At 46.4% G+C, this 15,563-nt stretch overlaps 1 protein-coding gene across 1 annotated transcript in view; it reads right to left on the bottom strand.

Annotated features, from left to right (window-relative positions):
• Positions 1 to 748: 748 nt before the first annotated feature.
• marchf5 (membrane-associated ring finger (C3HC4) 5) overlaps positions 749 to 15,563 on the bottom strand; it is a 32,216-nt gene continuing 17,401 nt past the window's right edge. Inside the window, exons 2-6 of the mRNA XM_080848971.1 lie at positions 13,403 to 13,605; positions 5,937 to 6,067; positions 5,283 to 5,466; positions 3,950 to 4,116; positions 749 to 3,216 (exon numbers count right to left, since the gene is read on the bottom strand). Of these exons, the coding sequence (XP_080705097.1) occupies positions 3,100 to 3,216; positions 3,950 to 4,116; positions 5,283 to 5,466; positions 5,937 to 6,067; positions 13,403 to 13,605 (802 nt within the window). The 3' untranslated portion in view covers positions 749 to 3,099. The remainder of the gene's footprint in view (positions 3,217 to 3,949; positions 4,117 to 5,282; positions 5,467 to 5,936; positions 6,068 to 13,402; positions 13,606 to 15,563) is intronic.

Below are 15,563 nucleotides of genomic sequence, written 5' to 3'. Positions count from 1 at the left end.
GTTGTGTCTTGACTCAGTTGGAGGGGAACTGGCCAACAGGACTGAGTTTGTCACAAATCTGTGTTGTGGACCTGACTTTTTTTTTTCTCCCCCACTCTCCGTCTGTGTTTGTGCCTGTAGAAGGGGGTGGTGGATGGAGCATCTGCCATGGGCAGTGTGTGTGCATGATGCTTTGAGTGTGTTGAAGTGAGGTGGCTCCATCTTATTCTCACACGTGTTTATTTGAATAAAAAAAATATATACACCACAAAGATCTTGTTTTAAAGTGTTTGTTTATTTGCCAAATTAGTTTCTATATTTTGTATCTTTGGAAAGGGACCATAATAGCCTTCTCTTGCTCTAAGGGAACATTAATGTAATGGCACTTTGAGCCATCAAGGAGGACAGGCATGATTCATGATGCTGCTCTGTGTATGGTGGTGATATTTAAGGACCTTTTCAGGGAGCACAGGGAGTCACATACTCCTGGAAATTGGGAACAATGAGCATAATTTTAACTCACTTAAAATGTCATGTCTGAATTACATTTTAAACTGGGTTAACTCTCATTTAGAGAATCTGACCACCTAAAACTATGAAGCTCTGGGAACTCCTTTGGGCAATCACCAGAGCAAAATGTATTTTTGAAATAGACTTACTCCCCACAGCACTCTTAAATTGCAGACCCTGATCATTAGAAGCCAATTTTAGTTAACAGGTGCCAAATGATTCAAACAAATGCAACCTCTGAAAATACACAAAGCACACCTTGGAAAAATACATTTATTCACATAAATCAATATGCCCCAAGGTAATAGCTGTACAATGCATACGTTTTTTTTACAATGTCAACATTCAGCTTTTGGCATTATAGTGTAATTGTACAAATGCAAACGTGACTTTCAAATAAACAACTTTGCTGGTGAAAATAATTGAGTTAAAAACAAATTCCAAAAAAACAATGGCATCTAACTTCACTTTTAGCAACCAAGCACATTATTTGAATATGATGTATTAATACAGGTTTCAGTGAGAACATAATGAGGAGTTACTACTGAGAACATGCTAGATTTATTTAGGTCATATGGTCATTATTTTAGCTGTTAAATAACAAATCAGTTTAGAGGATAGTATGAACTAGGCAGTTTGTGGGCAAATTCTCATGGGGTATATTGTAATTGCACAAGGTGTTAAAAAACACAACACCTTTGAATGCAGTGAGATCTGTCGAAATCCTACGGCGTATGTGGTATGGCGATTCCATCCCCACACACATGCACACACACACACAATCGTATGCATTTGTTTTTCTTTGACTGCTACCTTAAATACTTAACATCTTTTTATTTTAAGTGATTGATTACATAAACACTTCATCATATATGGATTGTTTGGGAACAACCAGGAAAACCAGGCAGGAACCAAAGGGAAGTATTTGACAAGGCCTCTTTCCAATCAATCACCATTGAACTTTTGTCTGTTCGTTCTTGTCCACTTCTAGGCTCCTCTTCGGGAACACAGTCGATCCATCCTCATAATGCGATGCACAATTCAACTACCATTCTTGAGCCTTGTCAACATTCCTTTGGGTCAAAAAGAAGGCCGCTTAGTGTGGAAAATGTCCGCTCCTGTGCCGGCTCTCTGTGCTAACATCTTCCGAGTCCTTCTCGAGCGTATTCTTTCGTGTGGCTAGTGTCCTAGCAACAGAAATTGGACTTGAGCCCATGCGCCAAGTTTGGAGAATTCATTTTTTTTTAAATATATGAAAAAGAAATCACGTACCTTTACAAAGTTACAAAATAGGTGCAACAATAACACTTTCAAGGCTTTTTAGACACATTGAGTGCTATTTTCATGTCAACATAGTCCTACGCTTGATCTCTATACAACAAATCTCAGACTGCTAACAGGTGGGGGGGTTACCTGCATTTGGTAGTCTACCTAAATGTGGTCAAAACAGAATTACTAAAGTCCCTTAAAGATCCTTGCAAAGCAGGGCTAAATTCTCAGGTGAAAGTAAAATCATTGTTTTCTGCGCAAATCTGTTCAGACTATCTGTTCGTCACAAGGGCTACACAACACACAGTATTCAACCCCCCCCAAAAAGCAAATGCAAACTTCAGACACTGGGAAGAAAATACTCTGTACGCCTGTGTGTGTGAGAAAGTGTGTTCAGCCTCTGTTTGTTGTGTGAGAGTTCAGCCTGTGTGTGTGTGTGTGTGTGTGTGTGTGAGTGTGCCACAAAGTGGGTTTGAGACGGAACGTATGATGACAGATGATGTACATAGCTACCAGGGTGCACCTGTGATGGTATGAATCTTCTCTTTATTTCATATCTTTTTGCAGCTCACTAGATTAAAAAAAAGCAATGGTAGAGGCAAAGGGAAATATGGATACACACACACACACACACACACAGATTTCCCTTTTCCATGTCATGAACAGACAGAAAAGTGCCATCCCAAGCAGCCTCCTCAAAGCACAAAGGAATACTTCCATCTCGGATCACTGCAAAGTAATTACAAATTATAAAACCAGTTTATTTGTATAATTATTTATAATAAAAAAACAACAACACAAAATCTTTCCCATATATTAATATGTGGTACACCATCATTACTCTTTAAAAACACAGGCCATTAAAAACTGAAAGGAAGAAGAAAACAAACTCAGCTCTGATGGGCCTCAGGGGGGAGACACACAACAGAGGAGGGTCACATTCTGAGGGGTCACACGTAAGTGCGTGTGTGTGTGTGTGTGTGTGTGTGTGTGTGTGTGTGTTTAGTGTCAGGTTGACCACATGTTATTTCTGCCTCTTGGGCGTTTCTTAAGCTCATGAGTGCATGAGGCCGATGCCTTACACAGGTCCACAGCCTGTAGGGAGTGGGCACGACCTCTGGGGAGGGGAAGCAGAGTGAAAATAATGGCCACTTGAGCAGAGCGTCAGTCTGTCTTTCAGGGGGTCCCACAAGGGCCGGCCAGCAGACGGACAGACAGACAGGCAGGCAGGCAAGTGGGCATCCATCCATCCATCTATCCATCCATCCATCTCTTAGTCCTGTATCGTCCTGTCCTGTGACCTTCATGCCAGGAGGCTCCCCTCCTCTCTTAGGTCCCCGCTCAGGCCTCCTCCTGCTCAGGGAAGTTGAGGATCCTGCGGTGTGCCTGCCGCAGGTACTGCTGCTGCTTGAAGTACACCTTGAAGGCTCCCTTGATGGCCACAAATGCGATGCCCCCCTGAGAGAGAGAGGGAGAGAGAGAGAGAGAGATGAGATATGTAGGGTCAAAGATCAGCCCTAATTGTGTTTAACTGCTCCCCCTGGACACATGACACTGTGTGTGTGTGTGTGTGTGTGTGTGTGTGTGTGTGTGATGGCCTCCTCTTGCCCTAGATGAGATAAGATGAATTCTGCCAATTCAGGGTGATCATGGGACAGCTGGAACATGCAGTACTGTGCAGCAAACACGGCTCTCTAACCGCTGGACAGAAAAGAGCCCCACGGTCACAATAAACACGAAAGTGGGCCAGTACTTTGGCACTGACTGAAGGATCGAACAGACAAACTCATTTTACAAATCCAGTTATCTTCAGTAAAAATTAATTTTCAAATCCAATTATCTTCAACAGCATTACTATTTTACCTTGAAAACGGGGAACAAAATGTTTCCCAGGTCACCACAAAAACCATACTGGTCTTGGTCTAGTATCTGGGGTTAGGGGTGTTTTGCTTTCAACAAATTGGACGCTTCTAATGCTGTGTACCAAACCGTTTAAGTTGAAGTGTATCAGGTTTATCTGTATTTTAGTCATTCAGAGAAGTAGGCAGTTTAGTGGACATTGTAAGGATGTGTCCCTGTGTGTCAATGAGGCAGGGGGCATTGTAAGGATGTGTCCCTGTGTGTCAATGAGGCAGTTTAGTGGACATTGTAAGGATGTGTCCCTCTATATGCCAATGAGACAGGGACGTACCAGTATGGTCCTCTGGAGGTTGGAGTTGACGCTGCTGAACATCAGCTTGCCCACGATGGTAGCGATGGTGGGAAAGACGAGGGCACCACAGAGGATCCGTGTGGCGGACACGTGATCGGCCAATGGGCTGGCCTCCGCAGGGATCCTGGGCACCGGGCGGCCAATGCCTGAGGAGGGGGGATGGAGAAAAGGTGGCCATTTTATATTGTTTTGCTTCAGAATGACGATGGAGATGGATTTTAAATAAAAATAAAACTGCTGTTGACAACCTTGAGCTTTGATTTAAGGGTGTTTGCTGCGAATATTTTGTGGTGACATATAAGGTACACGACACTACACTGAATAGAGTCCCATGTATGTATATGAGGATAGGCTGACATATTTCCAGAACACACAGCATCACCCAAATCACAGGACACCCTCAAATAACTCTCATAAATCTTCAGTGGAAGACGAACACTCACACGCCTCATTAAGATGTTTGTGTGTGTGTGTGTGTGTGTGTGTGTGTGTGTGTGTTTGTGTGCGTGCGTACAGGGGAGAGCGTGAGGAGGACCCATGGAACATTATCCACAATATCCATATTCGAGGCAGAGATTGAGCAAATTACAGCATGGAGTTTGTATGGTTTCGAGCATGCTAGCAGATAGGACAGGATGGCCCAAACCTGCTCTCAGAAGGTGTCTGTGTTTCTGTGTGTGTGTGTGTCTGTGTGTGTGTGTGTGTGTGTGTTGGGGGGGGGGGGGCTAAGACTGCATAGGAAAAGGTCAGTGGGTTCCGCTTGAGCCTGGGGGTCCGGTTTCCCTTCCTCAATCACTTGCACTTACTGTCGAGTCCAGTGGAAAAACACCCCCCGAGGCCCCCCCCAAAACTCACACACCCCCACGGTACCTCCAAATGCCTGGTAAGCTAAACATGATGCTTACACACCGTAATAATTTCCCTCATAACACACACACACACACCAATGGCAGCCCTTAGCCTGTAGTTGGATTGCAGGGTTATGGGTTAGGCTGTCTGTGTAAGGCTGGGAAAACCTTCCACCCAAGCTGGAGAAAACACCACTTCAATTGTTTTTGTTTATTACTGTGCACACTGCCACGTCCACATGTATACACACACGGGTACACAGACAAACACGTCCAAGGAGGTGTTCTGACTACGGTAGCTGCGCACTCAAAACACTTAATATCATCCATCATTTGTTAAAACTGCTCAGTGGGGTTGCAAAGTGCTCCAGGTTGGCCCGTAAGCATATGGAGGAGTTCTCCCACTGTCTGTCTCTCTCCCTGATGTGCGTCTGCATGGTGACAGCACTGCCTGAGAGCCTCACCTGGGAAGATCTTGTCCAGGATGTTGAGCTTGCTGGAGTACTTCCTCCAGAGGCGGAGCACGTAGTCCTCCCAGCGAATCATCTTGCCAAGAATCAGCATGACTGGGATGGTGGGCAGGCCGATGAGCAGGAAGAGAGGGTCAGCCCTCTCCATCACGTCAAGGCCCTCCTTGTGGCCCACCACCTGACAAACACACACACACACACACACACACACACACACACACACACACACACACACACACACACACACACACACACACACACACACACACACACACACACACACACACACACACACACACACACACACACACACACACACACACACACACACACACACACACACACACACACACACACTAACCATCAAGCCCTACACCGAATGTTGTGCTCCATCAGCTATGCCAGTCTTTGTTATGGAACACCTTAGAGGCCACTGGGCTTGGCTAAAGTACTGTGATTCATTCACACTCATATTAATGCGCTCCACTCCCTTGATATTTTTACATGATTTTTTTTAGTAAAAGCTACAAAGATATAATGCTCCAGATATGCTCCACATTCATCCACTCTGTTCAGCTAAACAGGCTGCCATCTCTCCAGCAGCACGCACACGACTGGATCAGCAGTGCCCTTGGGTGAGGCTCCCACCTGCATGACTGTGACGGCTCCGTAGGTGACGGCCGTCCAGTAGATGGAGCCAACCATGATGCCAGCGGCGGCGAAGGGGCATGCTTTGGAGATGAGGCGGTCGGCCAGGTCCAGCACGTACACCACGGGGCCTGCAGCACACACAAACACGCGCACAAACACACAATCACAAACACACACACAGTGGAGAGGTTAGAGATAGCTGGAGAGATGCACTGGGCTCTCAACGACAAGCAGAGCCATTAGCCCCTCTTTACACAGAACACCAGGTTTATCCTTTAATGAGCACAGAACATAGAACACCATTGTTGCAGGAGGACGTTATCTCCGAACCAAATATCAATATAATACGTATTTTACGGCTAAGATCACTAGCAACACACAACACTGGCTATTTGACAGCGGGAGTCTCCAGCAGGTGTCAGGGTTTGCCCTTGTGGCAGTTCTGAGCATTAGAGCTCCCCTTGACACTGCACCTGTTTTTTTCCATTTTGATATTTGTATGCTTTTCTATGTATTTATATGCACACACACACACACACACACACACACACACACACACACACACACACACACACACACACACACACACACACACACACACACACACACACACACACACACACACACACACACACACACACACACACACTTCTATTCCGAGCAAACTGTTGCAAAGTACATTTACCCGACCGTATTTCAGTTTCCGAGCACTCAACATCAAGTGAAGCCATGGACCTTGGCACCAGCATCATGCCCTACCTACAAACCTCTAGGGCTTCATGGCATTTCTATAAATGGTGGCAAAGATTATGAATTCATCAGATGCTGAGAAGCAGTTACCTGAGGACACACATGGTATTCACTAATTCTCAAGACTCAGGTCCAGATGCGCGCGCCCACACACACACACACAATGGCACAATCTCACACACACACACACACACACACTGGCACAATCACACACACACACACACACGCACACGCACACACCACAATCACACTGACACACACCACAATCTCACACACACTTCATGAAACATGCGGACTGTGTTTTGGGGCACAGCTGAATTTGGCAGAGATGAAATTCCATCTGCATTCTGCAGGGCTCAAGGCAAAAATAGCTGAGGCTTTGGTGATGATCAAAGGCCTTCTTTGGGTGGAATGTCATATTACTCGTGTATTCTAGAGAGCACGACCTTAAGCCCACTGCTTCTTCTGCATTTGCAAGGCTTCTTTCCCAAAACAAATCAATACAAACCCAAGGGTCTGTATCAAAAGCCTGTGTGTGTGTGTGTGTGTGTGTGTGTGTGTGTGTGTGTGTGTTCTAAGCTAAAGTGAGTATCTTTCAGCCAATGTTATACATGCCAATCCAGGCAACCTCACAAAATACCTCTCATGCCCCTGTTGGCGAATTCTTGTTAAGCACTTAGGGTAAGTTCTCAGAGGCTTGGGTGCTTATCTCAGTGAGCAGACAGAGGGGTTATTAACAGTGCAGAGAACTGATGCTAACCTTCAACTCATCGCATCTATTCCTCCTCCTCCTCGTCCTGGAACAAGCTCACATTCCACTGCGGCTCAAGGGAAAGCATGCAATATTTACGAGAAGGCAACCTGATTTCCTCACTCTGAGGGGGGGCCCATCCGAGTGCTATTAATAACTCCGCCCTCTCAGTCTACTGGGGGGGGGGGGGGGCTGCCGTGTTGACCGATTCGTCGTGGATTTCAGTTCCATTGGTGAGGTGGATCTCCTGGGCAACGAACACTCTGTTCAGTGCACTGCGGCGACGAGGTCACCTGTCTGGTGAAAGGGCCTTGGCTATTAGCGGTGTGAAAGCTGATCGTGGATTGGCAGGTAATAGGAGACCGGAGGGGAAAGGAACTGATGAACGGGATCCAGTTGCCAGATAGGAGCTGACCCGAGTTGCTGACCCCCCAAGAGTACACAACATCCGCACCCACAGCTGGGGATGTGGTTAGCAACGCATTACCAGTGAGGCAGGCAGTGCTAAAAATGGCCAAGATTTGTCCCCGCTGTTGTCCATCACATTAATAACAGACCACGACGCTAATAACAGGAGCCTCAGAGGACTCAGCCCAGGTGTGGACCCAAAATAAAACCATCTGCAGTGAGTCACACAAACACAAAATGCTGTAGCTTCCGTACACTCGCCAGACACTCATCAAACGCCTGAAGAGGCAGCACTGATGAGGGCTTTTTTTTTTTTTTTGGTCAGACTCCAGATTAAAAGGAAAGCAGATTGTGTGGCGCTGTGGTGGTGATGCCTGCGGCTCAGTTGCCATGGTGTTGGAGAACTGCTGTTGCCGTGACGAGCATGAGAGGAGGGGGTCCAAACTGCGCTCAAACCTCTCTTATGTATATTCATAAAGAACGCCTATCTGTTTCACCAGGCAGCAGGCACAAACACGTCTGTCCACGCACACAGGCAAGGTATTGTGAAACTACCTGTAGACTCCTTGGTCCTATTCTGGGAGCCAGACAAGCCAGACACACTGCTGGTTAACCTGCCTGCTTTCCCAAGACCTCCATTTATACAACGGCTCATTCCGGGGATGTGGAGCTGGGGGTAGCCGGAGGGCGCTAAAATAAATATTGTTGTTTATACTTTGGCTTGGCGACAGCCACGAGGCGCTGGGTTAAAAGCGCTCACAAAAAAAGGTTACCCCCAGACTTTTAACACGATGAGTTTCCTAATACAAACAAGTATCAAGATATCACGCCCCTACGTTCACTCAGCCTGGAGAGAACACGGGCACGCTTGTGTGGCCTGAGCCCATCAATTCGGCTGGAGGGCTTTAATCTGGCCTGGTTGGGTCGGGTTGGCGCAATCTCTTCCGCTTTCTCCCTGCCTAAGCATTACGCCATGGCTGGTCCTGGGGAACTGGGTCATGCTTAATGGCTATTGGCACAGGAAAGAGCTGAAGCAGTTTCTTTCAGCTCCTGGCAACACTTCCCATAATTAAGATAATTAAAAATAAAAGAAGGGTAGGGGGAGGGGGGGTGTACTTAAAAGAGCACGGAGCCAATATGTTGGCCTTTTTTCGGGGGGAAAGAAGAAGAAGAGCTGGCACTCTTGTTGCACTCTGCTAGTCTGCCACCTCTGTTGCCAGGGGAAGATTACCGGGAGACTGGCGCAGCGGACTCTACCTGGTATTATGAGCTGAGGCTTGGTCTAATGGAGGACATCCAGAGCCAGACCGCCCTCCTGACGAAGACAAGGATGTGAAACTGCGGATGGATTCCCTGGCAACAGACACTGCATCACCGCATCACACCACTGCCAAAGCACTGAAGGCGTGATCATCATCACAGTTAAAGTAGACATGGACACAGAAGCACCCGAGGACAACCTGGCAGGGCAGACATTCAAGGTGTCCTTGTGCACCGACTAGGGTATACGCCTTCTCATGCCTCTTAACACTTCACACGGTAGAATGACTCAACCAGGCACACACAGCCTTCCATGACGGCATTCAAGAACTCCACAGACAGCATATAAGTGTGGTTGTGCCAAAACATGTCTTTACTGCTCGAGCACAGCACAATGGGCTTGTGATCCGGCGTTTGTCTACGTCACACACAGCGTGATAACACTGGATTGGTGCTGGGCAGTGCAGCGCTCCATGAACCACCCCCCGCCCTGAGGTGCGCTGGAAAAACACACAAGTCACAAACACCAGACGGAAAAGTACACATGTATTTCCCGATGGCGACACTGACACCTTTTTTCTCCTCAGGCATCATGACCTTTTTGAATTGAGTGTTCCACACAATTAAGAAGACATCACTGCAGCTGCTTCTTAGGCTGCAGATGTGCCACTGCGCCCCCTGCTCCCTTAGGGCCATGTGGCCTTTTGGAGGGGCGGAGGGGGTCTTTTGGGGGGGTGGCATCATTTAAGGTGACTCAGCAGCAGAAGTAAACCCAGCAGTCAGTTCATAGTGCCTAGTCTTTTTGCCTAGATTCGTCCCATCTGGCTATTGCTTTCTCTTCATCCTTCTCTCTCTGTTTCTCTTCATCTCTCACCGTCCTCTCTTTTCTGACCTTCCAGAGCCTTCTGTGCATCTTTTCCGCACCCCCACGGTGTCTCTATACTCTCCACAGCACTCTGAAACATAAGCTCCAAGTTTGAGCTCTGTGATCCGGCTCACTCCTTGACTTCAGAATAACACTCACTAGGAGTCGAGAATGATCTAGTGGTTTCTTGCCCTTAGTTTAAGGACATCAAAGCAAAGTGAGCTTACATCTTTCTCTCTCTCCTTTAGTTTGGAGTTGAAAGGGGGAGAATATTGGTGCACTAGAGACACAGGAAGAGGAACAGAGGCAATCTAATTCTGGAGAAAACTCAGGGGGGAGGCAGAGCCTTTTTGCTAGTAAAGTCAGGGCACACTCGTCACAAGATGAGAAGGAACAGAGTGTGTGTGTGTGTGTGTGTGTGTGTGTGTGTGTGTGTGTGTGTGTGTGTCTGTGTGAGAGAGAGAGAGAGAAACATAAAGGGGAAAAAGAGGAAAGAAATGAACAAGGAGAAATAACATTTATATTCTCCACACAACTAATGAAGCCCACAGATTAATAAGAGATGACATCAACACAAACGCCCACCTCTATTACACAAACAGAAGGAAACGCAGGTGTGAAAAAGAAGACCAGAGGATAATTTCTATCCACGGTCAGAGAGGACTACTATAGCCACTGAAGGAAGCGAGAGCTCCAACTCGGAGCCCAGTGCATCACCAAGCCACGGGGACTCATGAACCCTTGTGACGCACACCAACCTGAATTGCCACGCATAGGGCCAACACGCATGATTTCTGGGTCGAGGGATCAATTTATTTCAACAGGCCCGACCCCAATTAAAGTAATAAAGGAAAAAAAAAAAAATTGATAGACAGCACACTTGGAATATTTAACTCCTCGCTTTATTTCTACATCAACTTGACTCTCATTCAAAAATGTTACGGGCTTGTATGAAATCATATTACAGTAGCCGTACCTATTAACTCATACGTTTATAATCACTTCTGAATTTTAAGATATGCATGTTGGTGTTGGTTATTGTTGGTGGTACACTACAGTCTTGTAAATGTAATTCCAGTCACTGCAGGATGCCTTTGCAAGTCGCTTTGGATTAAAGCATCTCCTAAATACCAGACCTTACTTTTGGAAGCAGTCAGGTTTTAGTCAACTATTTTCCCATTGTCTTTTTGCGTATGAGCGCCAGATACAAGTTTATAAGATATAAGAGTTAACATTTTGATGGCTCGATTTGGTAAATAAGGGGTATGGAATTAACTGATTAACATATGGCTACCCTTTAGACCAAACCATTGTGCAATATAACAGGGTGCTTGCAGTCAATTAATTTATCTTCATGCTACAATACTCAAAACAAATAATATATACACTTTCTGAAACATTTAATTGTCTAACTATTCCACCAATCAAAGTCCTCCATCCTTGGGGGAGCTGTGGCGCAAGCAGCAGCAGCCCTGTACCATGAATGGGTCGGAATACCCATGGGGACCCGGTTCGAGTCCGACTCGCGGCCATTTCCCATTCCCTCTCCCGATCTTTCTCCAGCTCACTTCCTGTCTCTCTACTGTCCTATTTGATTAAAGGCATAAAAGCCCAAAAATAAATCTTTAAAAGTCCTCCATCCTTCTCCTAGGCCCAGGGACAGCCGACCCTGATTCCCCCTCAGGAACAGGCAGTAATGAAACAGAGGTGAACAGCGGGTGTCCCCTTTTGATACGACCAAAAGAGCCATTGCTGATGGGCGTTGTTATGGAAACGACACAGTCGTCATGTTCTGTATCTGCACAAAGCAGCCTGGGAGATTAGTTTAGGTTTGTCTTTGTTTAGGAAGAGGAATGACAGAATAAGTGTGTCTGTGTGTCTGTGTGGGGGGTCTGTATACAAAATAAATAAATTAAATAGCTAAATAACTATACATAACTATATAATTGGCCTCATATTTCTTTAACTCCCTGTGGCTGAGAGGCTGTTTGGGAACACAAGGACTTTCATGCCATTTCAGTCCAGTCCCTGGTGGCGGTGGTGGTGCTGACCTGTTGGGCCACCAGCAGCACCCTTTGGTCTGAATGCACTTGCGAAAGAGCAAGCGACGTGTCTAAATGTAGAGCAAAGCGCAACCTCATTGACACAACAACAGCTCCGGACACTGACCTCGAGTGAAAGAGAGAGAGAGACAGGGAAAGAGGGCGATAGAAGGAAAGGGGTGACAGCCCTGGCTCAGTCCTCTAGGGGAGCTCCATGCCCTGGGTCAGGGCACTCTCCAGCAGGACTTGCTGATTTTAGTCAGGCTGCCCTTTTAATAGCTCAGAGTGACTGACTGAAAAATACTGGACTATAAATACTCCGGCCACCATGTGTGCACTGTGCCCAACACCAAGGTGAGGCTCCCTGGCTGACCTCAGCTGCCTAGAGCGGTTTATCTGTACGTGGTTTATCTGTTTTTAATATTAGCCCGAGAGAGAGGGAGCGGGAGAGGGAGAGGGGGTGGGAGAGAGAGAGAGAGAGAGAGAGAGAGAGGGAGAGGGAGAGGGAGAGCGAACTCAGGCCAGTAAAGGTCTCTTGGGGACCTCACACCAACGTGACAAGTCTTTTCACATAGAAATCGAGTCAGGTTTTGCGCACATCCTACGGTGTGCAAATCCCACGAAAGAGACTTGATATCCCATTGGGTCTTTGAAAGGACAGTAACCAATTATATGGAGCAGGATGACATTCATAAACAGCTGTTCACACATGGAGGGGGCGAGACGTGGGGGGTGCAGACAGTTTCATTAGCACACAGGAAGCTAGCCTCAGTCCCAGCTAGCAGATAGAGGACAGACAAGGCTGTCGAGCTTTAGACATACAGGTGTTGATAACGTGTTCGAACAAAGAAGGGGGAAAATAAATTAATCTTCCTGTCTGTGACTAAGCATGCGGGGCTGGGTGATAGGCTGCACATTGGGCACACCGACGTCATGGAAGCCTTTCTGAGTGCGTGGCAGCATCGTCAGCACTGACACTCATTAAAGAGTGTGTGAGAGACATGCTTGGGGGCACCCCGACAGTTTGCTCCACAGCAACTGTTTACTATTATAAACATAGAAGAATTTTACAAAAAAATACAAGGAATACAAACTATCTAATGTATGCTTACTGTACTTTGACCGAGAACAATAGGAAGTCGTTTCCTTGCGTTATTCATTCATAGAAAGTAATCAGTAGTTTCTTTATGATGCTTGTTAAGAAAATGTTAGTTGGTTCACCCTGGATGAAACCCCATCCTAGATAAGCCCCCTGGATAAGAGCGTAGATTTTTGGGTGCATGTTAGCATGTTTTGTGTGTTCTTTTCATGAATCTGAACGACTCATAATGATATGCAATTCAGTCAAGCAGCGTCACTAAAATGAAGGACTGTACCGTTGCCGTACCGAGTTTTGGGAAGACGATGAGGTACTCGGCGTTGCATTGTGGGCAGGCAACTCTGGCCGTTGAGTTGCCACGCTGCTTCTCGTCCACCCAACGCTGCAGGCACGCCTGGTGCACCCACTTAGTGGAGCCACGGCAACGACACGGCCGCACCCACTCCGCCGTCCGGTCGTCCTCATCTGTGGCAAAGCACACCCAGCAACTCCTAAAACACAAAACCCAAGAACACATAAAGCATGAGTAACATTCAGTATTAACACTGTGAAATATTCAAGAACATAATTCTAGGAGTGGGAATTGCATGTAGAAACATGCAACGTTTGTCAGTGTAGAGTCAACACTTAGCACGTGAAAGTGTATAAGAGCCACAACATTGCAACATGTGTGACACATTTACATTTACGGCATGGTGGTGGTCTCCCAAACAACTATTTCATGACACATGTGTCTGTGCATCAGCGAATGGGGAAACTGCATATCTCTATCCTATGTATCTAAATCCTGCATATAATATCTGCCATGGCATTCATTTGTCTGGCGCAGAAGAGGGCCAGGCTGGAAAGAGATCAGGGATTAGATCTAAACATGCCTGAGGAAACTGATCACCTGACTACAACATGGTAGAGCTGGTGACCACGAGAACCACTGGGAATGTCCATCCACAAAACCTGGTCTGTTAAGATGCTAGAATAGCCTTCTTCATAAACTTTTCATTATGACAACGTCATTTCATCAACATGTCTGTTTGTACAAGGGATATTGAAGTGCACCTTTGGAACAGAGAACATCATCAGAAATACCTAAACACTGCAGCCATTAAAGACAGCCTTAAAAGCTTTGTGGCAACACTGTCCATCTAATCTTGGCAAGGACTTCACAGAGAGAGAGGGAGGGAGGGAGAGAGAGAGAGAGAGAGAGAGAGAGAGAGAGAGAGGGAGGGAGGGAGGGAGGGAGAGAGAGAGAGAGAGAGAGAGAGAGAGAGAGAAAGACGTGGGTGAGGAGGTGAGGCCAAAACGTACTCTTTAAAAGTAGGCAGTCAGCAAAATCTAGTACCCCAGTGAGATGGAAAAGATAAAAGCTGGGCATCTCCCTCCTGACTAGGACAATTATCCAGGCCTTTAAGAGGGGGTGGGGGGTTATCTAGGGAGCCACTACAGGTATTGGAAGTTACACCTAAAAATATGCCTGCCATATGGGTTGATGACAAAGGAAAGTCAAAGAAGACCCTTCATATAACCATGACCTAAGGGAAACACACACACACACACACACACACACACACACACACACACACACACACACACACACACACACACACACACACACACACACACACACACACACACACACACACACACACACACACACACACACACACACACACACACACACACACACACAGATAAAATCAATCAATCAGAGTACTACCAGGAAATGTGTCTCTCCTTGCTAGCCCACACAGTTATTGAGCAAACTTGCATAGGCAGGGTTTGACTACTGCTCTTCTTTCGTAAATTGTGACTAAGGTTTATAAGGTTAAACGTGAAGTTACCAAATGCAAAGGAAGTTAGCAAATGTTCTACTCCCAGGGAGAGCACAGCGCTTTACAACAAGAAAGCCAAGGGATCCACTCTGAATAAGCCCAACGGCTAAATGACTACATTTTACAAGATATGGGCTTTCAATTAGCTCCAACATTGTCTCCTGAATTAACCCTCAAGAACTACTTCTACTGCCAATTGCCACTTGACTACCTTTGGCCAGTTCCAGGATTGTGATTCAGTAATTATTGGAGCACTTGGTGAGTCATCTGCTTTGCCCTGCAGCTTCATTCAGGATGAGAGGAGAGGAGAGGAGAGGAGAGAGGAGAAGAGAGGAGAGCACGACCTGCATGATGCCTGGAACTCTGGCTGCCCTCCTTCAAACTGAAGAGACCATGATGGATAATGGACCCTCATCTTTCTATCCTACTCTTTTTCTCACTCCTTTTTTTTTGTTGGTTTTCTTAACTTCCAGTTCCTCCAAGTTCTCCACTCTTAGTTACTGTTCCTTTTGATAGCTCTCCACTCCATCCACCTTAAGGCCTCTCCCCTCCACCAGTCCTTATCACCCTTCTTTCTCCCCTCCCCACCCCTCCACTCGTCATCTCTTCTTTTCTCTACT

This window comes from Sprattus sprattus (genome assembly GCF_963457725.1).
Source record: "Sprattus sprattus genome assembly, chromosome: 12".
Taxonomy (NCBI): Eukaryota; Metazoa; Chordata; class Actinopteri; order Clupeiformes; family Clupeidae; genus Sprattus; species Sprattus sprattus.
The sequence above is the reverse complement of the archived record's forward strand: the minus strand, read 5'-3'. Positions and strand labels throughout refer to the sequence as shown.